Below are 27,771 nucleotides of genomic sequence, written 5' to 3' on the forward strand. Positions count from 1 at the left end.
CTATTAAAGAGATTCCAGCTAAAAGGGGACTTGGCCAGATGTCTCTCCTCATTTTCCTGGCAGCCCCTTTCTGCCTAGGCTCAGGGTGAGACGGGTAGGGGAGCGCAGGATTTTAAAGTGAAAAGCATTGCTGGGGCAAGTTGAAGGGAGATGTGGCTGGCGCTTGGAGGTGGGCCCTGAGAACCCAGAAAAGAAGAGCAGTTTCCAGAGCGCTGGGCTGAAGATGTGGGGACTACAGGTGTGTGACGGCGTCTGGGGGTCACGTGGGGCCTGCTGGCGGTGGGAGCTCCGTCCTAAAGGTTTCCAGAGGAATCAGCAGGATGGGGTGTGTCGGGGCGGGAGCCGGGCCACCACGCCTCGGACAGGGACTATCCCGGCTGGGGGCGGGGAGTGCAAATGAGCCTGGCTCCGCCCCGACAAAGCCTGCGCGCGCCCGGCTGCGCGATTGGCAGCGCCTCCGCCCCGTTCCGCCCTCCACCGCCGGACCGGCGCGCTGCAGCCAATGGACGCCGTCGCCGTAGCCTCCGTCACATCCCGGACAGCCAATGGTGGCAGCGCTCGGCGGCTCGTGGCTCTTTCGCGGCAAAAAGGATTTGGCGCGTAAAAGTGGCCGGGACTTTGCAGGCAGCGGCGGCCGGGGGCGGAGCGGGACCCGGAGCGGGATCAAGCCCTCGCCGCGGCCTGCCGCCATGGGCCCGCGCCGCCGCCGCCGCCTGCCACCCGGGCCGCGCGGCCCGTGAGCGTCATGGCCGTGGCCGGGGGCCCCGCGGGCGGCCCGTGCGCGCCGGCGCTGGAGGCCCTGCTTGGGGCCGGCGCGCTACAGCTGCTCGACTCCTCGCAGATCGTCATCATCTCCACGGCGCAGGACTCTAGCGCCCCGCCGGCCCCTGTCGGTCCCGCGGCGCCCGCTGCCGGCCCCCGCGACCCCGACCTGCTGCTCTTCGCCACGCCGCAGGCGCCCCGGCCCACACCCAGCGCGCCGCGCCCCGCGCTCGGCCGCCCGCCGGTACGGACATCAGGGGCACTGGGCCGAGTGCTCTGTTTGGACCCCCGCGCAGACCCGAGCGGGGCGCAGTTTTTGGCCCGGAGGCAGCGGGGGCGGGGGAGGGGTGTACTGAGGCGCCCGGGCTGGGCGGTGCCGAGCCTGGGTTGGGCCTCCGGGCCCCGCCCCAGGGTGCGGGGTGACCTCGGGCCAGTCCCTATTTGCTCCTCTGTGCTCTGGGCCTCCGCTTCCTCACCGGAGTTGCTGGATGGACAGACTCAGTGATAATAATGGCCCTTATGTATACAGTTGGTGTTGCCTGCATGCCAAATCTCTGGCGGACTTCAAACCAGCTAAAACTCCCAACAGTGCAGGGAGCCCGGTGTTGTCACTGCCCATCTGAACTGAGGCCCAGAGAGGGGAAGTGACTTGCCCCTGGTCACACGGCTACAAGTGGTGGGACTGGGAATTGAACTGAGGCCTTGTGGCTTCAGACCAGAACTGTGGCTGTGTAGTGGGCTCGACTGCTTCGGGAAGTGAAGGGGGGCATCCTGGGGCTACACCATTTGAAGAGCTGTTGAGGGGACCCTCCTTCCTGCCTCGATGCTCAACTGCCAGGTGCAGGCCTGGGCCTCTGGGGACAGGCCTCCTGGCTGGGAGGCCTTCTCTGCAGGGGCAGGGTGGCTGGGCCAGCTGCTGATCCCCTCCCTCTGCCTGTCCTTCCATCTGCCACCCTCCACCCTTCCAGGCCCTGGTTGCCATGGAACCTCATTAATCAGGCAGGCAGACCCCTGGGCCCCCATGGAAGTACTGGGTGGGCTCGGCCTGGGAGCTGGAGAGGAGGCCCCCAGTACCAGGAGAGAGTAAACTTACTAGCACTAAATAAAATGCTCCCGGAGCAGAAAGACTTTCAAGACCAGTTCAGACATGGGGGAGCGCGGCAGAGGAGGTGGCTGAATTACAGGGAGAGAAGGGTGTGGAAGCCTGGAGCTTGGCCCTGTGGGCTTCAGAATGGTGTTGGGGACCAGCTTGGTATAACCCACGGGTGAGGATGGCTTAGCAGGGGGACTTAGAGCAAGTGGGAGAGTACATGGCAAGGAGGTGGAAGGAGATAGAAGCTGCCCAACTGCTTACGGGGGTCTGGGTGGCAGCTGGTCCCTGAGACATCCCGGCAAGGCTCCCCAACCCCCTTGGCCCCATGCCCAGTAATGCCTTCCTTCCGAAAATCACTGAGATGCTAATAATAATAACAATGGCAGCCACCATTGTTTTGCGACTTTTATGTATCAGGCTCTGTGCCAAGCACTTTACCCAATTAAGTCCCATTTAACCCTCAACAATCTTCCCCTTTTATAGGTAGGGAAGCTGAGGCCTAGAGATGCTAGAACCTTCTCAGTCATTCAGCTAGTGAATGGTGGGAACCAGTCCAGATTTCCTGAGTGGTTAACTGTTGGGATGCCTTGCCTCCTGGAGATGCTACTAGAGGTTGAAAGAAGCCTGGGGCCCTTCCTCCTAATAAGTGGGGGATAGGTGGATTTTACCAGGGCTGAGACACGTGGCTTGTCTCCTATGCCCTATTGGCCTGTCCCTGCAGGTGTTAGAACCTGGACAAGTAGTATCTTCCATATAGCTGACAGTAGCTAGGGCTGTAGGTCCTGCCTTCAGGGAGCTGAGCTCTAGGCTCAGAGGGACTGTACCAATGAAATACCCTTCACCTCATCCGCAGTGGTGGCCTGGGCACCCTTAGTGAGACTGAGCATTCCATTCAACAGTTGTTGAGTTCTGTCAATACCTGGGAGGTACTGGACACAGAGGCAAGTAAGGAGCTTCTGCCCTCAGTACATAAGGGTTAGTAGGCTTTTTCTGCTGGTGGGCAGGCCTGGGGGCTAACACCATCCTGGAGCTGAAGTCCAAAAACGTGGGCCCAGCTTTTGCCCTCCAACAGCACCTGACTTGTGCCTGGGGTGGCCACTGGCCACATGAGCTGTGGCCTCCACTGACCTGCACTGGCATTCACTTGTAGCAGTCCTTGAAACAAGCTGTAGGCTCATGTTTCTGCACCAGTGAGCATTTATGGAGCACCTCCAGCATCAAGGCTCTTGCAGTTCAGCCATTCCCCCTGGTCCATCCTGTCCACCTCTACCCTGTCATGGCTGTTAAAAAACACTAAATATAATACACATTTGCTATAAAAAAAAAAAAGAGACCCAAAAGTTGAAGGGGGCAGGATCCCAGCCCCATCCATTTTTCCTTCTGTTTTCCTAAGCCTGTTTTTTTTTAAATTATTAAGGTGATTATGATAGCTTTCTTTCTGAAGTTTTAGAAATTGTTTTTCCTTTATTTCTATGTTCAAACTGTGTTATCCACACTTTATCAATAAGACACTTCCCCACTGTCCTCCCCCATACAGAAGTTCCTCCTGAAATGGACTCTGTAGTAATAGAAAGTGAACCAGAGAAAAAAGGTTTCATGATCTTTTTAATCCAAAAAGGGATCATATAAATGCATTGCTTTATAACAATGTTTTTGTTGTCTTTGAGAAGATTTTGCCTCAGTCCTTGACAACTGTGGTATTCCGGGGGCTGAACGAACCACAGGTTTTGTGGCCCTTCTCCTATGGATGAGTTTTTGAGTTGCTCACATTTCACCAGTGTTCTGTGTGTTTTCACCCTGCCTTTGCAGGTCCCTGTGCCAGGATCTAGGGAGAGGCATTGACCTGCCTTCAGGGTGGGCAGGGGCCTCAGGAACATGGAGAAGTTAAGGGTGCAGTTTGCAGAAGCATGCTAAGGTTCAGGCCCCAGGGGCAAGGCTGGGAAGGGGATACATTCTGGTTGGCATATGGGGCCCTGCCTTCTGGACTAGGCTCTAGCAAGGCAAAATGCATGGATATGGGGGGCTCTGGGCCAGCCCATTAGGGTTCAAATCCAGGCTCCATCTCTCACTGTCTCTGATCTCTGAGGTGCAGGCTCCTTGGGAAATGGAGGTCATCATAGCACTTGTTGCAAGGTCTGATTGGAGGATTTGATGATCGAATGCAGGTGAAAGTGTTACTGGGCAGTGCTCAGTGCACAGGAAGCGTCCAGCACATCAGCTCTTCTATCCCTGGGGCGCCTGCAGGAAGCCATGAGTGTGAGCCGGAGGGAGCAGTCCATCAGCCTGTGGGGAACTTCATTCTGTGAATGTCTGTTAATGCCCAGCCCCAGTGTGTGCCCTTGGTTTTCTGGGTGAGACAAACATATTTGTGGTGAGAGACAGTATGGGGAAAGGCTGAGTTTGAGGTCTTTTAGAGGGAGAAGCTCAGTCTCTGTTGCAGGATCAGAAAGACTTGAATGATGGGTGAGGTGCCTGTCCACAGGTGGAGGAGGAGGTGTGAAGGGTGGTAGGGGGGAAGGTGGGGGCAGTCTTGGGAGGGGACCAGGATGGGCTGAGGCTTGGAGGCACAAGTTTTGAAAAAACATGTCTGAGCAGTTCATGTGAAGGATAAGGGTACTACAGTGGAGGGGGCAGATGGAGGCAGGAGACCAGTGGGGATATGACTGTGGGCTGGACGAGACGGAGTAGTGGCTGTGGTGAGGGATTTCTTGGCAGCTAGATGGGATGATGGCAGTGGCCTGGCTGAAGGAGGTTCTAGTTTGGGAATCCCTGTGGCTGGGGGTGAGGCACCTTTGTCTGGTTTTAGTCGGGGTGCATTTGTGATGCCTGTGAGACTTCCAGTGCAGTCTCCAACCTCCAGTGTGTGTAACTAAAAGGAGTCTCTGGGCAGGAATCCTGGCTCTGCCACTTCTGAGCCGTGTGACCTTGGGCCTCTCTGGGCTTCAGTTGCTTTATCTGTAAAATGGGGCCATTATTGGGCTGCTAGTCCAGAGGATGGAATGAACTAATGAATGCAAAGCACGTGGTGAGCACCCGCTGTTGCCATGTTCACAGGTAGAACCAGAGAGAGGAGGTGACTTGTATCCTCACAGCTTAAAACAACAAGCATTTATTATCACACAGTTTCTGCGGGTAGGAATTCAGGGGAGACTCAGGGTCTCTTCTGAGGTTGCAGCCCAATGTTGACCCTGGCCACAGTCATAAGAAGGCATGACAAAGTTTGGAGCAGCTGCTTTGAAGTTCACCCATGTTGCTTTGGGAGGCCTTGGTTCCTTGCAGCCTGCATGGCATGGCAGCTGGCTCCCGCCAGCATGAGTGATCTAACAGGGCAAGGAGGAAGCTCCGGTGTGTCTGTGCCCAGCTTCAGAAGTGACATGCCAGTACTTCTGCCATGCTCTGTTCATTAGAATCAAGTTGCCAGATATATGATTCTGGGAGGGGAGAACTGGGCTCCATCTTTTGAAGGAGTGTCCAAAAAATGGCACATGGATTTTAAAACCACAGGCCCCCAGGGAGGTGGTGGTGGAGCTGGAACTTGCACTTGGGTCTTCTGCCCTCCAGCTGAGTGTTCTGGCCTATGTGGTAGGATTGTGTTCCCCAGGATTTCCCTCACACATTTGGTATCCTGGTAGAGAAACTGAGGCAGGGGGCGGCCCAGGAGCACCAAGCCCTCAGCCAGGTCTCCTGTGGCCTCACTCTCCTGGGCATCCTCTCATTGTTCTCGCTGCAGGTGAAGCGGAGGCTGGACCTGGAAACTGACCATCAGTACCTGGCCGAGAGCAGCAGGCCAGCCCGGGGTCGAGGCCGCCACCCAAGCAAAGGTGCCTACAGAGCTCAGGCTGAGGCAGGCCCCCGATCCAGTCCAGGTTGGGAGTGTGCTTGCAAACTAAGCTCTGGTCTGTCAGGCCTGGGCCGGAGCCAGAACTCTGGGCGTGCTGAGGGGCAGCTGGAGTGGCTGCCTGGCATGGCTTCCCTAGGTCCTGGGGGATGGGGAGTTCCCCGGCCGGATGAGGAAAACTGTGGTTGGCAGACAACAGCTTCCCTGTTTGGCCTCGCTAAGGAGAAGGAGCCATTTGCCCACACCCATTGCCATCCTCCTACCCTGCATTGCTGAGGAGGCCAGCCTGGCTGGGGGTGGGGGTGGTACTGAGGGACCCTGCCTTGCCTCCCCAGGTGTGAAATCCCCAGGGGAAAAGTCACGCTATGAGACATCACTGAATCTGACCACCAAACGCTTTCTGGAGCTGCTGAGCCGCTCAGCTGATGGCGTTGTTGACCTGAACTGGGCAGCAGAGGTGCTGAAGGTGCAGAAACGGCGCATCTACGACATCACCAATGTCCTCGAGGGCATCCAACTCATTGCCAAGAAGTCTAAGAACCACATCCAGTGGCTGTAGGTACCAACCAAACAGGAGGGTGGGCAGAGGCCTGGGGCCAGGCCAGCCTGAAGGAGCTGATAGCAATACCCACTCTAGCTGCCTTCATCCCCATCTTATAGTTGGGGAAACTGAGGCTTAGAGAGGGGAGGTGGCTACCCTGAGTTAGTAGAAGCAGGAAACCGCACTTACCTTACATCTTTCTTCACCTGCGTAACTGCCATCTGCATCAGGATAAAGATGTCCAGCACCCCGAAAGTTCCTGTGTGCCCCTTCCCATTTGTTGTCCACCCCTTATACCACCAGGTGACCACTATTTTGGCTTCTGTTGACATTGATGAAATTGTCTAACAGCTATTTGATTATTCTTAATTCTTCTCCCAGTTGTCCTGTTCTGCTCAGTTTTTGCCTTTGAGTTTTTGGCAGATCATTCCATTCTGCACCATTTTTTTTTGTTCTTTTCACTTGACAGCGTATCTTAGAAATGCTGCCAAGACTGTACTGATGTATTCTCATCCCTTTACACAACTGTGTAGTATTCCAGGGCACGTCTGTGCCATCATTTACACATCCAGCCACCTATGAGGCATGTGTGGGTGTTTGCACACATTCGAGCCTGACTCTGCACCTGGGCCGGTGTGGCTGGAAGCCCAGCTGTAGTACTCTACTGTTTCCTGGCTGAGGAGCCAGACCCAGAAAGGAGCAAGGTCTCAGCTGGGTCTCACAGAACAGAGGCCGCAGCAGGTTGGGTGCTGAAGGTCAGGGCTCCTGGGCAGAGGGGCCAGAGGGACAAAGCTAACTCCTGTTTTGCCTCCCCAGAGGCAGTCACGCATCAGTGGGGATTGGTGGGCGGCTTGAAGGACTGACCCAGGACCTCCAGCAACTGCAGGAGAGTGAGCGGCAGCTGGACCACCTGATCCATATTTGCACCACACAGCTGAGGCTGCTTTCCGAGGATGCTGACAGTCAGCGATATCCTTGGGCTTGCCTGGAGGATAGCGGTGGAGGGGAGGCCTGGTGGGCGGGACCCCTCTCAAGTGGGACTAGAGAGGCTGTCCTTGGCCCTGAATTCGGGAGGACTTTGGTTTGGGATGCAAGTCCTGGCTCAGCATTTACTCACTGAATGCTGATGGTGAAAGTACCTAACCTTCCTGAGCCTCAGTTCATCTGTAAAAGGACAGATAATCCCAATTCCAAAATTATACAGATTAAGACAAGAAAAGCTAGTACCAGCAATAACAAACATTTATTTACTACAGTGATTCAGGATATAGTTGTAGCTTCACAGTTAGAGGTAAAAGTTTTTATTTGTCTTTCATTCACAAAAACTTTCAAATATGCTGGGCTTTTTTAGTGAATGCCCAAATTATAAATTTTGGTGACAGCCACTAAGTGATATGAAGATCATGGGTCAGAATAAGTTCTGAAATTGCAGGCAGCCATCATTACCTTGGGATTAGATGAGTGGAATGGTCTCATTGTACAAATGTGGAAATGGAGCTTCAGGGAATGAGATAGGCTTGAGCACCAACTATGTGCTGAGCCCAGGAGTTAGGGAGGGAGAGACAGAGTGACTAAGCAGGTGTGGGCTCTGCCTTATGAGATGTCTGGGTGAGCAGCTCCCAGAGGTCAAAGGTAATGTCCTTGACTTCACCAACCCTGGCCTACGTGACCTGCCAGGACCTTCGTAGCATTGCAGACCCTGCAGAGCAGATGGTCATGGTGATCAAGGCCCCTCCTGAGACCCAGCTCCAAGCCGTGGACTCCTCAGAGGTGAGACCTGAGACCCCAGGCTTGACCAGGACAGGCTGGGCTGGGCTTGTGGTCAGCTGAGCCTCCATTTACCCTGCCTGCTGCCTCCACCCAGACCTTTCAGATCTCCCTTAAGAGCAAACAAGGCCCCATCGACGTTTTCCTGTGCCCTGAGGAAAGTGCAGGCGGGGTCAGCCCTGGGAAGACCCCATCCCAGGGGGCAGCTTCTGGGGAGGAGGACAGAGCAGCTGACTCTGCCATCACAGTGCCACCGCCATCATCTCCCCTCTCATCCCCTGCCACGGATCCCAGCCAGTCCCTGCTCAGCCTGGAGCAAGGTGGGTGAAGGGTGGGTAGCTGGGGTGCGGTAGGGCTCCTCTTGCAGGCGGGTGGGCAGACAGGACAGCCCCTTCTGCTCTCTCTGCCCGGTGTCCCTGGCCTATGATGCTGCCCCATCTCCCCAGAACCCCTGCTTTCCCGGACGGGTGGCCTGCGGGTCCCTGTGGATGAGGACCGCCTGTCCCCACTGGTGGCAGCCGACTCGCTCCTGGAGCATGTGCGGGAGGACTTCCCCAGCCTCCTCCCTGAGGAGTTCATCAGCCTGTCCCCGCCCCACGAGGTCCTTGACTACCACTTTGGCCTTGAGGAGGGTGAGGGCATCAGAGACCTCTTCGACTGTGACTTTGGGGACCTCACCCCTCTGGATTTCTGATGGGGCTTAGGGGGACCAGGGCCTCCTGAGATTACCACTCTGTCTCTGCAGTCCTGAAGCCCCCTGCCCCTGGCCATCCTCCTAGCTCAATTGGAAATGTTTAATTTATACCCCTCTCCCCTATCTCCAGAAGCTTCTTGCTCTGGAGTTCAGCTACTGCCAGGAGGCTGAGCAAGCCAGGAAGGGAAGGATTCTTTTTGTGGTGTGTATGTACGTGCATCCAACACCCGACATGTGTGTACACAGCGTGAGTGGTGTGTGAGCATGTATGTGTGCATGTTCCGGGGAATGAAGGTGAACACATCTGTGCGTGCACTGAAAACACGCCCCAGTGTGTCCACGTGTGTGTGCATGAGTCCATGTGTGCGCGTGGTGGGGGCTCTAACTGCACTTTTGATCTCCTTGCTCCAGGGGCCTCATGAGGCCCAGGGTGGCCACCTGCCCCCAGAATCCTGCATGCTGACCAGGCCAGGTGGTGGAGCCTTGGCCTGCTTGTTTGCAGGACAGTGAGAGCACCTCTGTCGTCTTAAAGGTTTTTCTGATTGAAGCTTTAATGGAGTGTTATTTATTTATCAAGGCCTCTTTGGCAAGCATGGGGCACCAGCAAAGGGTAGGAAGGTTGTGGGCCTGATGCCCCAGCTTCCTATACCCCTGAGCGAGGTCAGGGGTCCTTGTGCTGTTCTTTGCCCCACTCTGAAGGAGCTGAGGCCTGAGCGGTTTATTTATTGGGAAAGTGAGGGAGGGAGACAGACAGACTGACTGACTGACTGACTGAAAGCCATGGGTGAATCGACGGGGTGGTCCTTCCGTAGGGGGTCACTGCAGGGCCCCAGCTGCCCCCAGGATGGATGTGAGATGGGAAAGGTGAGTGGGGGAACCTTCACTGTCAGGGTGGGCTGGAGGGGTGGGTGAAGGGCCTGTCTAAGCCCAGACCATGGGGCCTCCTGTGGCATTTGAAGTGCCCCCTCCCACCGACCCTACTTCTTGCTCTGCCCACCCTCCAATCTGCACTTTGATTTGCCTTTCTAACAGCTCTGTTCCCTCCTGCTTTGGTTTTAATAAATATTTTGATGGTGTTTGGGCCAGGTTTTGGGACTATGTACTGGGAGTAAATGGGGTGGGAGAGGTCAACGTGCCCGGAAAAATGCCTGTTCTCTACTTCCCTCCTCCACGTCCCTGCTTGGTTTCTTTTGAGCCTCACAGTCCCAAGAAAGGCAGGCTTCATCACCATTTTTGTCCTAACTTAAAAAATAATCCAATAAAGTCATAAATGAATCCCCTCCTTGCCCCAACCCCAGAGAGGCCACTCTATAGTCAGTTTGCTATGTTCCTTCCAGATGTTTCTGGGCATTTGTAAATGTGCAACAATAATTAAAACCAGTTGAGTCTGTGTCAGGTTCTTTCAGGTTCTCGGTACCTGGGGCTCTCAGGGTGTGCTGCAGGAAATGAACATGGGAAAAAACCAGGGAGGGCTTCTTGGAAGAGGTGGTGCTTGCCCTGAGAGCTGCAAACAGGAGGAAAACATGAACACATCATGCAAAGAGGGTAGTATGGGCAAAGGCCTTGAGGCAGAAGGGAGTAGGGCCAGAGGACCTGGAAGAAACCAGTATGGCTGGAATCCTGAGGTGAGGGCTAGAGTGGAGAGAAGTTAGCTGCTTTTTCATTGGGCTTTGGGGGAACAGGGCCTCACTGGTGAGTCTGAGATAGAAATGATATGTCCTGCCTGCTGTGTGGAGGACGGATTGAAGAGGGAGCCAGAGGGAAGCAGGAAGAGAAGTTTGAGCTGTTTGAAAGGGGAGACCATGGTGACTGGAGGCAGTCCACACTGGCCTGTTTAACAAGCTTTAGGTGGACTTTACGCCAGTCCCTACTTTAAACTCTGTGCAGTGTATCTCCACAACAACTTTATGAAGTGTCCGATCACCCATTTTGTAGAAGAGGATAGAGATACTCAGGTAAAGTTCCACGTGGGCCTTACCCACAAGGTGTCTGTCTTGTGTACCCGCAGTTTGCTTTGTTGACCCTATGATGATGTGAGACCTGCTCTCAGCACTTGCGGCCCTTCCAGCCCCGTTCCTGGCTCTGTAGTACTCCTGAGCTGAGCGTTATTTATTTAGCCAGTTCGCGGTGGAGACGACTCCTTGAGCGGTTTACTCCGCAGTCACCACCCCTCCGGGAGGGTTTGGTAGCAGAAACGGGAAGGGGGACGGCGTTGGGTTCTACATTGTGTGGCTCTTGCTCACGTAGGTTCCCCTTTTCCAGACAGGGCTCAAGAGGGACTCGCACAGCACTCGGTCTCGGGCGGGCGGGGGCGGGGCCGCGGGGGCGGGGCCCTGGGCGTCCGCGCCGGCGCCAATGGGCGGGCGTCCCCTCGCGTCCGAGACGGCAGCACCCAGACCCCGGAGCCGGAGCCGAACGGGTGGCGGCGCCATGGCGTGCGCGGGGCTGCTCACCGTGTGCCTGGTCCGGCCGCCCGCGCCCGAGCCCCCGCGGCCCCCTGCGCCCGCAGCCGGGCCCACCGGACACGCGCTCTTCCAAGACGTGAGTGGGGAGCGGGCCCGGGGCGCTGGCTCTCTGGCCCTGGGGATTGTCGCGGTCTTTCTCGAGGTGGCCCTCCGGGTCCTTCTTATCAATCCCTGGGTCTCACTCGCTCTCCTTGCCCACTTCTTTCTAAATTTGTTTTTCCCTATCTCTGTCAGGGTCTCTCCAGACCCAGGGCCCTCTGCCTCTGGGTCTCCTCCGTCTCTGTCCCTGTCTCTCGGACCCTGCTGTCTCTGTTTCCGTATGTCTCTCTTACCTTTATCTCCCTATCTTTTCGTCCCCTGTCTCTCTCACTTTCTCTGCATCTCTCCTTATTTCTGTTTCAGTGCCACTGCCCCTGCAGCCCCCCAACTCTGAATCCACTTCATCTGTGTGTCTGGTCTTGGGGGGGTGACTGTCAACACTTGATCACTGGAGGAGCCATGATACCCCTCTATGGCAGCCCCAGGCAGGGCTGACCCAGGCAGGGGATCCTAGAGGAGTAAGCAGACCCCTAGTTCCTGACCCACTGCTGACCCCAGAGTCCCTTAGATCTGACCCAAGGCCCGTGGGGGATCCCACAGTTGGTCGGGGCTGCCCACAGTCATCCTCCTTGGTCTGTACACCCCTCCGGTGGGTGGCAGATGGCCCTGCATCCGCCATGGGCAACAGTGCAGAGCAGCCTGGCTGGGCCTCAGTCACTTCCCTGAGCCCCTTCCCCATCTTTCACCCCAGTGCTCAGCCCCTTCCTGGTCGTTTTATGCCTCCCCCTTTCCCAGGGGTCCTTGCCAGTGGGAAAGGCTGAATTTCTACCCCTTCCCCATTGCCCCCAGTGACTCAGCACCCTGCCCACAGTCCTCCTGGCTAGAAGGGACCCGACCTTTCTGTTTCCCAGATAGAAAAACCACGGCCTGAGCAATTCACAGAGGCAGGGGCATGTTAGGGTGTGGCCCCAGGGGTCCTCACTCCCAGCTTAGCACCCCTCCCCTCAGTATTTCCATCACCCCAGCTGGCCACTCTGGACTGCTGTGTGACCCCCCAGCCAGTAGCAGACCTTCTCAGTCAGGCTTCTGGCTAGGGGTCAGCTTCACTGACCCCAAGAAAAGAGCCAGAAGGGAGTGGCATTCAGGACCTGGAGCTGATAGGGGCTATCTGTCCAGGCTTTGGCTTGCCCCTCCTTGCCAGGCCTGCTGGCTTTCCATTTGCTAGACTGCTTTGGGTGACCTGGGGATCTCAGGTTCCCGGGAGAGGCAGGGACCATGTCCTAACTCTGCTCCTCTGCGTCTGTCGCCCTTCATCTCTGCTTCTCTGCCTTTGCTTGCTTTCTGCCACCCTCACTCCTGTGCACGTACACACACAAAAACTCAGGCCTACCCAAGACCCTCACACCAAGTTGGCATCATAGGAAGCCCCAGCCCGGGCAGAGTTAACCCCAGTCTGCTCCCCCATGTGCTAGTGGGAAGACTGAGGCACCCATAAAGAAAGGACTGCTTGTAGCCTGCATGTCAGGGTCTTCAGTAAGCACAAAGGGAAATAGCCCAGAGCCAGCAGAGTCTGGGATGGGCCATGGCCACCGCAGAGTTGGGGGCTCAAGGCTGGGATGGGTGCCCAGGATCCTTGGGCCACATCTTGGCTCACTCCCCACCTCCTCAAGCTGGGACTGTGCTGAGGGCTGATGCATCAGACAGAACTCAGGATGAACTCTGAGTGTTGGTGGGGGGAGCAGGGAACTGGTCTGGGGCACCCCCTGTGAGGCCAGGTCCTGCAGGAGAAGTGAGCAAGTGGTGGGACCTGCTGTGTGCTCTTCCTCTGCCTTCCCTGTTGGAAAAGCTCCTGCAGGGCTGAGCTGGGCAGGGGGTTGGGACTAGGCTGAGCAGGAGGAAAGACGAGGCAGGGGTCGGGCTGACCAGCTGGGGCCCTGTCGAGTTGGGTGGGGACCTCTTGCCTCCCGGGCCCTACTCAAGCTCCCATCTATGCCCTTTTGTCTTCTAGGTTTTCCGCAGAGCAGACAAGAATGGTGCGTGTGGCTTCCCCTGGGTCCTATGGTGGTGGGAAGGGAGGAGAGCATTGGGAAGGCTTGGGGGAAGGTTGGTGATTTGGGGGCACAGTCTAGAATGGAGAAAAATTGTGGGGGGACCCAAATAAGGAGAATCAATCAAAGCATCCTTCCTGGAAGAAGCATTTTGAGTCAAGCTTGGTAGGATAGAGTGGTTTAGCCAGAGGTTGGAGGTGGGAGCTTACTTTAACTTGGTGCCTTGACACAGTGGTGTGTATTTCCCATATATGACCGTGTGTTGTCTTCACAAATGCCAGCTAGGTGGGAATTCTTCAGCCCATTTCACAGACAAAGGAGCAGAGGCCCAGAGAGGTGAAGCAGGTTGCCTGAGGTCATATAGTGTTTAAGTGCTGGACCTTGAATGCAGGTCTGTGATGCTTGGTCCCAGGCTCCCTTTGTGAGGGACTTGAAAGGATGGGGTAATGGAGATGAGGTCCTACTGTAGGGGATTTACTCATAGAGTTTTAGAGGGCTCAGTAACTTTCTGTGACCAACCATCTTGACTAGAAGGCTTGGGCAGAATAAAGCTGGGTCCAGGGAATTAGCTCATCCTGCCTTGGGTCCTGGGCAGTCACACTGGTCTGGGAAAACCTTGAAAGGTAAAGCTGGAGCCCTTAGGGGACCCTGCAAGCAGGTTACTGCTCATAGACAACTTGGGCCCACTGTGCCCTGATTGGCCAGTTAAGGGTCTGAACGGAGGCAGCCAGTCAACCTTGACCTCACTTCCATCTTCAGACCCTTTTGCGTTTCAGCCTCCATGAGACAGGATGGTGTCCTCAGCCCTTGCTGCTTCTCCTTGGGTCTCTTGAATTTGGTAGAGACCGTTTGTCCCAATCTGCCGAGCAGGAAACACGGCCTCATTTGGATCACAGTATTTGGTCTGGCGAGTGCAGACCATCCCCCCAACTCTACTCCCCTGCCCCATTTGCTTAGAGACTTAACAGGCCAAACTCCCAGTGTCTTTGGCCATCCCACTCAGGTCCTCATCCTGTGCTTCGTGTCCCTATGGAGGGGTGGTCATTCCCTCCTAAGCCAGCCCATTGCTTCTTAAAGGGGCTCCAGTTCATAGGAAGAGCTCATCTGCCTCCTTGTGGATTCTTTGTGAAGGGCCTGGTCCAGAGTACCAAGGTTCCCTTCACCTTGTAGCCAGGCCGGCCAGCATGTGGAGCAAAGATTTGGCCCCAGAGTCCTCCAAATGACATCTAGGCCTTGCCATGACCTGGCTGTTTCCCAGGCTGTTCATTTGTATTTTCATTTGGCAAACATTTACTGAGTCCCCACCCAGTGCCAAAAGTACTGCCCTGTACCTTGGGTGCTTGCAAAATGGGCCCTGTTGCCTTTGGTGGGCACTTCTGAGGGCCCCAGCCCTTACGTCTCCAAAAGCCAGGCCCCCACCCAGCTCAGATTCCCGTTCCACCTGGCTGGATGGTTGAGAGATGCTGTGAGGCCTACGGCGGGGCCCAGACCTGGTAGGAAGGGTGCGGCCAGAGGTCAGGGATACCAACTCTGTTCCCTGCCACCCCCAGATGATGGTAAGCTCTCATTTGAGGAATTCCAGAATTACTTTGCTGATGGGGTTCTCAGCCCAAGGGAGCTGCGGGAGCTGTTCAGCGGCATTGATGGGCATCTCACTGAGTGAGTACAAGAAAGGGGGTGGATGAGCTGTGGGTAGGTGTGAGGTCAGGTTGTCCCAACCCCACTGCATCCCTTGCTGCCTTGGTTCTTTATGGAGGATGGGGAGCACAGGGAGAAGGGCACCAGGGCTTGGTGCAAACTTTGCCCATCCACCCACCCCCTCCTTGGCTCCAGCTTTGCCCATCATACTGCTTCCAGCTGGGGCCCCAAAATAGCCAGGTCTGAGTCACCACCCGTGGTTCAGCCCACAGGTGCCCCCCTTCCTGCTCCCTGCAGGGACCAGAGGATGCCTGGGGACAGCTGGACCCCGCCTGCTTCCACCCATTGATGCAGGTGCATAAACACGCACACACCACCCCACACGTGCGCCCACATCCACAGGCCTTAGCACGAGTTTGCATGCTTTCCTCCCCATGCTTTCTCATAAAGTGAACAGATATATAGCTGTCCCTCCTTCTCACCCTCCACCCCCATCTCCTTAGAATAAATTCCAGACTCTGAGTCGGGATAACCTCCCCTATTCTGAAGCTTGAGCTGGACCCTTTGTCTGCAGCGCTACCACTTCCCCACCACCAGACACCACAAATTCCTTGTTATTCAAGGACTAACTTAGGCAGCCCCTCCTCCAGGAAGCCCTCCCCGACTTACCAAGTAATACTCATGCCTTCTGTGGACTTCCCCAGACCTGGCTTCCCCTCCCAGCTCTGACCACTCCTCTCTGGCCTATGTCCACATTTGTCTCCCTGGGTCTCAAATCCCTTTGGGAGGCCAAGAGTGGGTCTAAATTCTTGCCCTCAGAGAGTATTTGATGGGGCCGTAGTGCTCTTGTACCCCCGCTGCTGCCCATTGAGTAACTTAACCCGGGGTGGGTGAAGGCAGAAGCTGCTGCCTTGTCAGGCTGAGCTGGGCCGTGGGGGGGAAGAATTTTGGCGTCAGAGCCCTAGGTTACCAGGCCCAAGTCTTCATGTCTGAAGGATGCCTTCTTTTCCTGCAGCAATTTGGAAACTGAGAAACTGTGTGGTGAGTAGGCCCGTGTCTCCCGGTCCACGTGGGCAGGTGGGTGTGATGAGAGGCCATTGCTGGTCTTCTGTTGGAATGGGTTGGGCTCGGCTGGGCTCAGGATATGAGGACTGGCTGTCCGCTAAGGAATTCCAGGCTGGGTAAATGGGTGGGGATTCCAGGAACCTTTGAGCACCTCCTCTGCCCGCAGACTACTTCTCAGAACACCTGGGTGTGTACCGGCCTGTGCTGGCTGCACTGGAGTCACTGAACTGTGCAGTGCTCACTGCCATGGACACCACTAAGCTGGTGAGTGGAGGGGCAAAATGAGGGCAAGGGGTCCTGTCTGCTGTACTGTGGCTCAGGGCTGTGGAGCTGGAGGTCTGGGTTCAAGTCCTGACTCTCCCATTTTTCTGGCTGTGCACTTTTACCTCTCTGGGCCTCAGTTTCTTCATCTGTAAACTGAGGAGAGTAATGGAGCCTACTGCCATACATTTTTTGTGAAATGAGATTGAAAGCAGAGATTTTTGTTTGTCGTGTTCTCTATTCCCAGCGCCCAGAACTATGTCTGCTATGCAGTAGCCACTTAGTACCGACAGCTGCTGCTGCTACTAGTTTTTTTTTTATTATTGGCCAGACCTAACTGTTGTGGGCTATCAAGTTCAGGACCCAGCAGAGATGGGCTGGGACATGGGGTGTGCTCAGACATGTCCACAGGCCCATACCAGTGTGTAGAGCCTCGGGGGGTGGGCCTGGCCTGGGGACATGCGTGAGTAGGCAGGTGTGTGTGCACCCACATCTGCAAGTGAACACAAGTATAAATGGTGCTCACAGCCAGGGCTCTGGTTACTTGAATGGTGACTTCTTTTGTGTGTTCCTTTTAAGAAATGTCTTCACTGCTCTTTGTCCCATAGTTCTTAATAAGTGGGTGAGGAGGGAACAGTGAGCAGGCCTGGGATTGTGTTTGATCCCACTTTTTACAAAAGGGGAAACTGAGGCCCTCAGTGAGTCAATGATAAGCTAAAGCTACCTAACCAGAGCTCCCTTTCCGGTTGCTTTCACATGGGATTTAGTTTTTCAAAGGGTCACCCCTTGGGGCCTGGCATGGGTTGGGAATCCAAATGGTACATGATGAGGGGTTGGTATGTTTCTGATGATTTCCACATCTGTGGCCTGGACACGAGTGGGGGCATTGCTTTCCTTATGGTTATGGAAACAGGACCCTGGGGGTGACCAGCTGGACTGGCATTCTCTGAATTGGCATTAGTTGGGGAGGATTCAAATTGCAGGTCACAGGCCTAGGGGCCCCCAACCACCTCCTCCTGGCCCACAAAGAGGTAGAGGGTAACTCATCATCACACAAGGACTGTGCCAGCTCCAATCACTTGAGACTTTTATCCGGCACTCAGTGCCTCTGATAGAGCTGAGCCTCTGCCTCTGCAACACCCCCTTGTGGCACCATCTCCTCCAGTCCAGTATGACTCAGTTGAACACTTCATGCAGTAGCCTGGAGCCACACTCCTGGTACATGGCCCAGGTTATCCAGTGGCACTGGAAGGAGTGCAGTGAGGCTACCATGGAGCCACTTGGCCATACTGCTGTGCCACGCCAAGGCTGCAGTGCCCCATAGCCATGCTGCCAGCACTGAGCTTCCAGCTCCATCTCCAGACGCTCAGTAAAGCCAGGGAAAAGTGTGGAGCCACCAGCCAGCACCACGGTGTCCACCAGCCGTGTCCGTAGTGTTGCAGGCACCCTCTGCAGTGCCTGGAAGGCCAGTGTGGGTAGTGCTGGCCCAGCTCGGCCTATCAGACCCGGCTGGAAGATGGGTTCTGGGCAGCGGAAGTGCGCTGCTAGGGCAGACAGAGCACCTGTCTAAGCAGAAACTGGCCGGATGGTGGCGGGCAGGGTTATGGAGGTCACCCTCGAAATCCAGCAATACATAGCAGCAGCGCTTCTTGAGCTGTGTGAGGGTCTTGCGGGGCAGGACTTGCAGTCGTAGATCGGGGCACGCTGCCAGGAGTTGGTCCGTAAGGTAGCGCGACAGGGTACTGCCTGCCACATCCTGCTGGAAGGCGGCCTCGTGCCACCAGTGGTCCGCATAGACGGGCGTGCGCGCCCTCCTCCACGGCCAGCCCGCTGAACGCGCCAGTAGGGCAGAGCGCCAGCAACGCTGTGCTGGCCATGTGGCACGCGGGCACTGCCAGGGCCTCGAACAGCAGCTGGGCCATCCTCTCACGGCCCGCGGGTGGCGCCGACGGTGAGCCGCTCACCAGTACCGGCCACTGCTCTTGGCACACCCGTAAGCGCCCACCAGCAGGCGCTCCCACAGCCCCTCCAGCGCCTCCCAGTCCACCCCCACGCCGTGCTTGATGGGGTGCACCCGCGTCACGCCGACCGCCAGCTCGCAGCTCGGTGCTCCGGGCAGCACGGGTCGGTCCCAGCTGGGCACCAGGCTGGAGCTCTTCAACACCAAGCGCGGCTGTTCCTCGCCCGCGAAGTCTGTCTTTACGAAGCCGGAGCCCTGGTCCATCACCACCGCGATGCGGCCGAGGGCGGGCGGCCGGCGACTCCCCGGCGCCGACACTACCTTCCGCCCTTCGACCGAAGGCTCCGCCCCGGTCTGAGTTCGGTCCCGCCCCGGTCTGAGGCGTTTCATCTCTTGGCTCGGCTCGGGGTAAGTCCCGGCTTTTCTGGGCTTGGTAGGTAGAGCCTTCAATTCTTGGCTCCTCCCTCTGGTCCTGAGGCCCCGCCCTCTGGTCAGAGCCGATGTCTCTGTTCAGTTCTCGGTTCCGCCCGGAGGCTTGAGACCCCGCTTCCGGTTGCAGTGTAGGGCTCCGCTCCCGCTGTGCTCTTCGCCCTCCCCAGGCTCCACTTTGAAAGTCGCCCCCGGGGACCAGGTCCCACCCGCTCTCTGGGGACTCGCCTCTGCTGTGCGGCTCAGCCCTCGCAGGGGCGGATGATGGGAGGGCCAGGCCAAATCCTTTTAGATACTGAGAAGCCCGCAGGAGCAGCAGGGCCCTAAGGATGAAGGGGCCTTGTGGCAGTGTCGTCGGGACATACACCTCCCCAAGGGACCCAGGGGTCCAGCCCAGCCCCTGAACCCCGCGGTCTCCTGATACCACTCCCCTGGGCTTGACCAAAGTTAGTTCCTTGTGTGGAGGTGGGAAGGCTGGTCAGAGAAGAAAGGAAAAGAACGGAGATTGGACTCACTGTGATCTCAGGCCTCTGCTTTCATGAAAACTACCAGGATCCATACTCTCTCCTGGGACAGGGCCGAGGGGCAGTGTTTTTGAGATCCAGGAGTCTGCCCAGCACAACCAATCTGATTCCTTCCCCAAACCACTTCGGATTATCTGTCCAAATGTGTGGCATCTCCCCTCTCAATGCTGAAGAGAAAGCTCTTAATCACAGGTCTGTTAGCCACTCCAAGGACCTCTGTGTGCTTAGCTCTGAGGGGCCCAGGCAGCTCACATAGGGGTCCTACCCTCAGTGGCTTCCACCTATGGACTCTTGTAGGCTTGAGTTTGTGACCCAGTTCTGAAGCTAACTCAGTGTGCACCCCTGAGCAAGTCCTAATCTCTGGGCTGTTCCTCCAAAAGGTAGTAGTAAGCCTCACACACAGGAGAAAGGCTACTTCTTTTCTCTGCAGGGTCTCATTCTCTTTAGGACCATTTTGGTTTCAAGTAGAAGATCCACACAGGTGAGCATGAGATAAATAGGAATTCTATTACATCTTATGAATCCCAAAGGCAAAGGTGAATCAGGGTTCAGAATCGGACTGGAAGCAGGGCCTGACTGCAGGGCTGTGGGGAATCCAGGGTGTGCACTGTCTCTACATTGTGTTTTTTATTCTTCTGAAGAATGTGCTGGTCATGTTCATGTAGAAAACAGTCTTTTACAGCTCCTGAATCACAGTCCTAGGGACGGGGCTGATAGGACCTGCTTAGGCCGATAGGACCAATGGCTAGGAGGTATGGTCACATTAAGGAACATGGTTTATCCTGATTGTAAGCATATGGATGGTAGGAAAGGGTCAGTTCTTACAAACAATGGGGAGATGCTGTGGCTCATGCAACCTCCAGCCTGATGCAGGTGACATGAAGGGGATCTGACTGTGTTGACTCTATGGAGAAAGTGCATCTCCAGCAGAAGCTGGGCCTGTGTCTTTAAAGAGCTGATACCTTGCCTCCAAAGGGGGCATTCTGAGGCTGGCTGCCAGTGGAAGGCAGGCTACAGGTTTGGCAGAGCTGGGGCAGCACTAGGGGCTGGAGCTGGGTTCGGGACCCAGGAGAGTGAGGACAATCTGAGTCTTGCCTACAGAAGGTGTGCCAGGCCTCTCCTGAGTTAGAAGAGTTGAAACTCGAGTTGGAGACCACAGTGGCAGAATGACCAGAGCAAGGGTGAGGGTGGAAGTCACTGGGAAGTGTAGAGGGGAAGGCAGGCTGGGGGGCTGGACCTGTACATGGAAATAAAGAGGTTTGGGCATTTCCCTGTGGGCAGTGGAGAGCCAGTGCCAGTTTATGAACAGGGAGAGTGAACTGCCCTATAGTAGATAAGTGGTCTGGGAGAAGTCTTTGGCTGCAGTGTGGGGAAGGGGATAGGACTGGGTAGGTTGAGAGACAAGTGACTGAGCTGCCCTGGGCATTACCAAGCAGAGTTGGGTAAGAGTGAGGGTTGGAGGCCCATGGACTCAAACCTCCCCAAAGGGTGCTATCCCAGGCGGAATGTGAGTCTTGGGCTGCCCCCTGCTGCCCCGTCCTACCCCCTTGGGACCCTCACAGTTTTTCCCCAGGGTGGTGGCTGTCTTCCTGGAGCCTTCCCCCTGTCCAAGGAGGCCTCGGGAATGTTGAGGGTTCTTGGAGATGCCAGGCATTGCTGGAAACAGGCCCCGCCTCCTAGCGTGGCCAAGCCTCGGTTTGTCCAAACTCACCTCCCTTGGGCCTCCGGACCTGGCAGGGTCTGATCCGGCCTGGAGTTGAGAGGGGAGGGAACCAGCCTCCCTCACCGCGGCAGAGGGCCTCCTCCCCAGCTTGAGGCAGGGGTTCGACGATTGGGTCCCAAAGAAGAAGGCAACAACGGCCTTGGCTGCAGGCCTGGCTGTTGCTCCACCCTCGGTTAGCTCGTTCATCCCTGTCTCACTCAGAGACTCAGTTTCCCCCCACCCGGACGCCTGGGACAGAACTAGCCGGGGTGGGGTTGCTGCGCGCTCTTTATCGGGCCGGTCCCGGGGCGTTGGCAGCGGCGCCTCTTGCGCGGCTGCTCGCCTGCGGGGTTGGCCTCGCTCGCGGCTAGCGCGGCGCGACCTCGGCCCCGTCCCCCGTGGCCCCGGGCCCGCCCACCGCGCGGCTCCCTCTTGGTGCAGCCGGGAGTCCGGCAGCAGCAGCAGCGCCGGGATTGTCCTCATCTCTCGCGCGCGTGCGCCCTCTGGCCGCTCGGCTCAGTTGCCGGCTCCTCGCCGCTTCCGCGCCGCCTCCGGGGAGCCCGGCACTGGGGTGCTCAGCGCGTCCCCGCCCGCCCGCCCGCGCCACGCGGCGGGCTCAGCCGCCGCCTCGGCGAGCTGCTGCCGCTTGTCCAGGGGGAAGAGCAGCACGATCGTGGGCTGGTGCTGGGGCAGGGGCGTGAGGGGAAAGGGCCCGCCGGCCCTGCTCCTGGGGACCCTCACGCACGGTGGTTCTGTCCCCCGGGTTTGCCCCCTCCACGTTTCCGGGACTGCCCAGAGGAACGTGCTCCCCACCCTGTTCCATCGCCCGGGACTCCTGCCCCCTCTGGAAACCCTCACCCACCCGAGGTTGATCTGACACCTTGCTCAGTCCACGTTTATGGGATCCCTGCCCGCCTTCCTGGCCTGGATGCTGGGACCCTCACCCACCTTGGCACTGATCCAGGGCCTCTGCCCACTTGAAGAGGGGAAAAGCATGCGTTGAGGCAGGGGGTGGGGAAGGGGATATAAGGGAACAACCTGTGCCTGTAGCCCCAGTGGTACCAACTAGAGGCGAGTCCCTATGCCAGGCCCTCCCCCCACCTGTTGGGCTCCCAAGCTCAGGTACCTCCTGGTTTCTGGAATCCCTACTCTGTCTCCTGGGCTTTTAGGACCCCATCCCCATTCATGTGGGCCTCTGGACTCAGGAGGGATTTTCTAGCCCCTTCCATGCCTTTTCACAGGCTTTGACCCCCAGCATCCCCTCCTACCCGCCTGCCCAGGTTCCCTGACTCCCACCTGCCCCTTGCCCCTGGCACTCACACTTGCTTCTTTCTCTTTAGGCGGCTGAAGAACTGCTGTCTCCACCCGGCCTTGTCCATGTCGGCTGGCCTCTCCTTTTGGGCCTGCTTGGGTACTTTGGTCCTCCTGTGGGAACTGTTGTTTCCCATGGCAGGGCTGGTCACCTCGGGGGGCCACAGCTCATGCTGCCTCTGCCCTGCCCTCTGTCTGGGGACCTGTCCCCGGCTCTGTCCTGGGGAGGCTACATCGTGACCTCGTGGGTCAGTCATGAGGCTCCAGGCTCAGAACCCACAGGCGAATCTTGGCCCCATTCACTCTGTCTGTGACTTCTTCTGGCCCTGGTTTCTCAGCCCTAAAACTGGGCTAATGATCATAAGTGAGGCAATACTGGAAAGGTGCTTAGTGTGAATAGAGAGGAACTCTGTGGTTTGGGTTTTAATTCTGGCTCTGCTGCTAACTAGTTGTTGATCTTGGCCAAGGTAACCAACTGCTCTAGGCCTCAGTCTTCTCAACTGTAAAATGGGGTCAATCATGGTTCCTGTAAGTTATTAGGAAGATTAAATGAAATTCTGCTTGGATGAGGGCCTGGCACAAAGTTGGTGCTTGTGTCAGCCAGGTTCTGTTACAAGCAACAGCAACTGATCAGTTCTCTTAAGTGCCCCAAAGAGAATTTATTGGAAGGATTTCAGAGAGCTCAGAGGATGGCCAGGAAATATGGAGACCAGGCTTGAAGATAGGACACAAACCATGGCCTGTCTGAGAACGAGAGGACCCAGCCTCCTGTGTCCTGCCTTCCAGCTCATAAGCCTGACCCCATGTAATGGCTGAGCCAAGGCAGGTCCATGGACAGAGATGAAGCTCCTGATGGCTTGTGCCTCTGGGGCCCCTTGGAGGGTGAGCACCTGGGTCACTGCTCCCCAGGACTCCCATCCTGGGCTGTGTCCTTCATAGGAACTAACTCACTGGAGCTTCTCAGCAGCTCAGTGAGATGGCTGTTGTTAACCCTTTTTATAGGTAGGAAACTGAGGTACAGGGAGATGAAGGTAGTTGGGGATTCTGAGCATCGTAAGTGGGCAGCATAGGGCTGTTACACGGTTGGCCTCCTTGTCTCTCTGCCCACCTTGGGAGGGTAGGGAAAGAGAACAGTGCTATAGATTGGATCAGTGCTGGGAGAGAGGGAGAGAGAGAGAGAGAGAGAGTAGGCCGAGCCACCTGGCTTTTATCTGTAGCTCATAAAAGGTGTTCAGTAAATGCTTGTTGCATGGATAAGTGAATGAATGGATGCATGCTTACATACATAGTGAGTTGGGGCCAGCTGGTAAGTATGGGGCCACATCACACCATCATTTTACCTCATGTGTTAAAATTGGCCTTTGAATGCCCTGTAACCTGCCCCAACCCCCACCAGCTTAGCTGTGCCTGGGGCCTGCCTCCCTTGCTGAAGGTGGTAGGCCCAGTAGGGGCCTTGGACCCACAGAAAGGCAGATGCCTCCCTGTAAGTTGGCCTCACAACTCCCAAGAAGGCAGGCTAGGCCCTGCTTCCATTCCCAGCACCCTCCTGCTTAATCCAGATCTGCATGCTCTCTGCTCTTTATGCTGCCACTGTTGCTTTGATAGGCAGTGGGCGGGGGAGCAGGCTCTCCATTCAGAAATATGTGCTGCCCCCAGGAGTATGAGCAGGCCTCCAAGGTGGACCAGTTTGTGACACGCTTCCTATTGCGGGAGACAGTGAGCCAGCTACAAGCCCTGCAGAGCTCGCTGGAGGGGGCATCAGAGACCCTGGAGGCCCAAGCCCGAGGCCCACGGTATGTGAGGGGCCCAGCTGATCTGCGGATCCCATTTGTGAGTGCCCATTGTCTCCACATTCCAAGTCCCTCAGTTTTCTTCTCACTCCGTAGTCTAGCATTCCAGAACCCAAATTCTTTTTCTGGGCAGGGAGGCCAAGAAGGGGTGAGAGGGGGCAGTTGGCTTTGAGGATGGGCCTCAATGGCTCAGGAAGCCTGTCTTGCCACATCCAGACGTGGCCCTGTTCTGGGGCTCCAGCCCTCAGCCCTACAGGTATGGGAGCAGTGGGCTGACCCTCCACTTTCCTTAGGTCCGATGAAGAGAGCATGGAGGTACACAGGAGGCCCCAGGGCAGCCGGAGGGCAGGGCGCAGGGCCCTGCGGAGCATCAGTCAGTCACCTACCTGGTCTCCTGGCTCCTCTGACCCAGGTGGGCCTGTGGCAGGGTGGGAGGGCTGGCTGTGGCGAGTCCAGGGTGGGCACAGCATCGCCCAGTCCCTGCCCCTGCAGTGCCCCTCCGTTCATCCTGAGAAGCCTCCCAAGCTCAGGGGCCCATGCCTGACTTCCCCTCATGGGCCCTCCACCCCCAGGGCAGAGTTCGGAGGCTGAGATGCAGTGGCGGCTCCAGGTCAACCGTCTCCAGGAGCTCATCGACCAGCTTGAGTGCAAGGTGAGCAGCCGGGTGGCCAGTGCCCTGATGGGAAGGACCTTCCTGAAAGCCAGCCACATGCCAAGGGCCTGGTCCACACTCTGTCTCTCACAGGCCCCCAGGCTGGAACCCCTGCATGAAGAGCAGCTCTCCAAGGGGCCTGACTCGGTGAGTCCAGGACAGGGACAGATAACTGGGTGTCAGGTGAGGAGCTGGTGCTCATGAAATGAGGGGGTTCACGGGCCCGGTTGCCCATCCTGCCTCTGCAGTGCACACATGCTCCCTTCCCCAGGCCTGGCAGCCAGGTGCTGGATTCAGGCCCTTGCCCTGTGGCCCTGCAGGAAATGCCCTTTTCTGGGCATCAGTTTCTTTCATCTGCTTTTCTGAAAGCTGATCTGGAGGCTGGAGGGGGCAGTAGGAAGTAGTGGCATGATGCAGGAGGGAGGGACAGCAGCTAGCTAGATTAAGGCAGCAGTCTTGGTGATGGGGAGAGTAGGATGGAGTTGGGGATCCTGGGGCTGGGCTGGAGCAGGAGTCTCACCTCAGGGTAGGTTGGGTCTGGTACAAGTCAAGAAGGGCAGGGTCCTCCTGGAGGCCACAGCTGGTCTGTCACCTGTGCCCTGCCCTACCCTAGCTGACAGAGCTGCCTCTTTGCCAGCACATCCTCATGGCCCAGAGGCAGGTGCAGGTGGCAGAGGAAGCCCTCCAGGACTTCCACCGTGCCCTGTGCTGCTACGTGGACTTCACAGAGGCTCAGAGCCATTGCCTGCAGTGAGTCCCCAGCTGGCTGGTGGGCTGGCCAAGGTCAGGGGTGTGGGTGGTGAGCAGGGAGGAGTGCTGGGGCTGGGCGTCCTGGGCCAGGGCTCCTATTAGACACCCCTGGCTAGGTGGGCAGCAGTAGAGATAGCCTGGGCCTGGCCTGGCCGTCTCTTTGGCCCCACAGTGTGTCTGCTCAGAAGATGCTGGACAATGCTTCCTTCACCGTGTACGAGTTCTGGAAGGATGAGGCCTCCTGGAGAAGGTACGAGTGGTGGTCTAACAGCTAACATTTATTAAGGATGGGCCCTGGAGATAGGTTTGGATTCAAGTCATCCTCTCCTATTCACTGGCTGTGTGACCTCAGGAGAGTTACCTAACCTCTCTGAGCCCTCCTGGCCTTGTTTCCAAAATGGGAATAACAGTTCCACCTTCATATGAGCTAAGTGAGATATGTGAAGAACAGAACACAGTGCCAGGTACTGTGAATATGCACTGTTGCTATTGCAACAAGCCCCTGTGTGTTCCTTCATGTTATCCTCACAGTATTCCAGGACAGTAGCCACTCTTGTCCCCATATCACAGAGGAGAAACAGGCTCAGAGGCAGTATGAGGAAGGGCTGGGATCTGTCACAGAGGAGAAACAGGCTCAGAGGCAGTATGAGGAAGGGCTGGGATCTGAGTCCAGGTGGCAGCACTGGGGTGGGACTGGGGATTAGCTCCAGCCTCAGCACTCTCCACCTGCCTTCCCAGGCATCAGCAGTCTGCCTGCAGTAAGGCCTTCCAGCGCATCCTCATTGACCTCCTGCAGGCTCCGGACACCCTCACTACTGTGTTCTTCCCAGGTGTGCAGCAGCCCCCATCTCCCTGCACAGCCCTGGGATCTGGGGAGGGAAGTGGGCCCCTGATGTCCTCTGACCCTCAGTCTTTGACCTTCCAGCCTCCTGGTGGATTATGAATAATAACTGAGCCTGATCTGCATAAGCCAAGGACCCTGGGGCCCTGCTGGCCTCCTTCAGGGGCTTCTGGACTTGTCAACTGACCACCACAAGTTCACTGACACTCCTAGACCTGGGGCCTGGCTCTCAGAGGCTCCCCAGACCCAGTTGGTGGAGAGCCTCTCAGCCCAGGGGTCAGGGACTGGAGAGCCTCTCAGCCCAGGGGTCAGGGACTGGGCTGCCTGCTTTGTTTCTTTATCGGTGTATTTCATTGTTTGTCTTCAGCGTGAGGCACGCTGGTGCCTGCCTGGCTCAAAGGCCTGGATCCTGGTCCCCTCTGCCTCTGCTTTGTTGTGTGGCCCAGGGCAGATAGATCCCTTCCCTCTCTGGGTGGCCCTGGGCTATCTGGCTGCCTAGGGGCTGCCCTGCTTTCTTCCTACTGTCTTGGGGTCAGGCTTCCGCTCTTCCTCAAGCAGTAGCAGGACCAGGGCTGATGCTCAGGAACCCCTGCCCCGCCCCCTCCTGAACCTGAACCCCTGAAGCCGGACTGGATCCATCTGCAGTGTGGGCAGTAAGGACCTGGGTGCCCCCGTCACCCTCTGAGTTGGCAGGCTCCTGGCTTCCAGCACCCACGGCTGCACCAGAGACCCCTGGAGGATCTTGGGTTGGTTTGTGTGTCATTTGCATGCTCATGCCCACCCATACTCAGGGCACTATGGAAAGCCCTAAGGTGATCTTGTAAAGTAGCAATAATTTGGGCCCAGAGTTGCCTGCTGCCCCCAGATACCTCTGAATCCCAGGCCAGGACCCCAGCACAGAGGCAATAAAGGCAGTGATCCCCTCTGGTGTCGTGTCCTCTCTGTCCCTTAGCAAGAAGGCCAGGCTGTGGTGCCAGTTTGTATGTCTGACCAGAGACTCAGCAGGAAACTTCTTTAGAAACCAACTGAGTCCCCTCTCAAGTGCCTGTGTCTGCAGGTGGTTGGGGCTTAGTCACAGCGGATTCAGGTTTCTTCAGTTTAGGGTCCTCTCACCCCTACAAACCCTGGTTCTGGAGTCTTGCCTGGGAGAGGGCAGTGGGCGTAGTCTCTGCTGTCAACACCTCCAAAGTCTGCGGGTGCTCCAGCTTCATACCCGTGCCGCAGAGCATTTCCAGGAGAGTTAACGGTTGTTAGTCCATCCAGCCACTGGGGGGCGCTCCTTCGGGCCATGTCGGGGAAGGGAGTGGGGGCCAATGGGAGAGGTGATGGATGTGGACATGGGTTCTTTTAAAGGGGAGGTATGTGGCACCCCCAGGGCACAGGATGGCTTCTGGCCTGATCTGGAGGTTGTGGGGTCAGAAGCTTTTCAGCAGAGGAAACATGCTCAGGCTCTGAGCAGGAGGGCTTGCCCCTCTGAACTGAAGGAAGCCAGCAGTGGGCTGAAGCTGGGGTGAGGGGAGCGGGGGCCGAGGTGAAGGTGGGGAGGCAGCAGGGCCTCCAAGGTGCTTCATCCTGAGGAGTCTGTGGTGGGTTTAAGCTGA

The 27,771-nt window shown here is 56.9% G+C and overlaps 3 protein-coding genes across 4 annotated transcripts; 2 read left to right on the top strand and 1 right to left on the bottom strand.

The window, feature by feature from the left end:
- The first annotated feature begins 592 nt into the window (after positions 1–592).
- E2F1 (E2F transcription factor 1) lies at positions 593–9,771 on the top strand. Its single transcript, XM_037012959.2, has 7 exons — positions 593–1,006; positions 5,586–5,676; positions 6,029–6,248; positions 7,051–7,203; positions 7,890–8,004; positions 8,099–8,321; positions 8,448–9,771. Exons 1-7 carry the CDS (start codon positions 746–748, stop codon positions 8,693–8,695), a joined length of 1,311 nt encoding a protein of 436 aa, XP_036868854.1. The 5' UTR covers positions 593–745; the 3' UTR covers positions 8,696–9,771.
- A 669-nt stretch (positions 9,772–10,440) lies between these two features.
- NECAB3 (N-terminal EF-hand calcium binding protein 3) lies at positions 10,441–27,093 on the top strand. Of its 2 annotated transcripts, none has more exons than XM_073236714.1 (14): positions 10,441–10,650; positions 10,958–11,236; positions 13,208–13,232; positions 14,798–14,906; positions 15,901–15,926; positions 16,117–16,214; positions 23,794–23,930; positions 24,221–24,339; positions 24,500–24,579; positions 24,673–24,726; positions 25,193–25,329; positions 25,502–25,579; positions 26,068–26,159; positions 26,255–27,093. In XM_073236714.1, exons 1-14 carry the CDS (start codon positions 10,603–10,605, stop codon positions 26,281–26,283), a joined length of 1,311 nt encoding a protein of 436 aa, XP_073092815.1. In that variant the 5' UTR covers positions 10,441–10,602; the 3' UTR covers positions 26,284–27,093. The 2 variants fall into 2 exon arrangements, with proteins under 2 accessions (XP_073092815.1, XP_073092816.1); XM_073236715.1 differs by having other exon boundaries at positions 10,445–10,650; positions 25,217–25,329.
- On the bottom strand, positions 17,336–18,088 carry ACTL10 (actin like 10). Its single transcript, XM_017666862.3, is given in 3 exon segments — positions 17,336–17,751; positions 17,753–18,016; positions 18,018–18,088. Coding segments are annotated over 3 exon segments (699 nt in total). The 3' UTR covers positions 17,336–17,387.
- Positions 27,094–27,771: the final 678 nt, after the last annotated feature.

The sequence above is a fragment of the Manis javanica genome, chromosome 5 (assembly GCF_040802235.1).
Source record: "Manis javanica isolate MJ-LG chromosome 5, MJ_LKY, whole genome shotgun sequence".
Taxonomy (NCBI): Eukaryota; Metazoa; Chordata; class Mammalia; order Pholidota; family Manidae; genus Manis; species Manis javanica.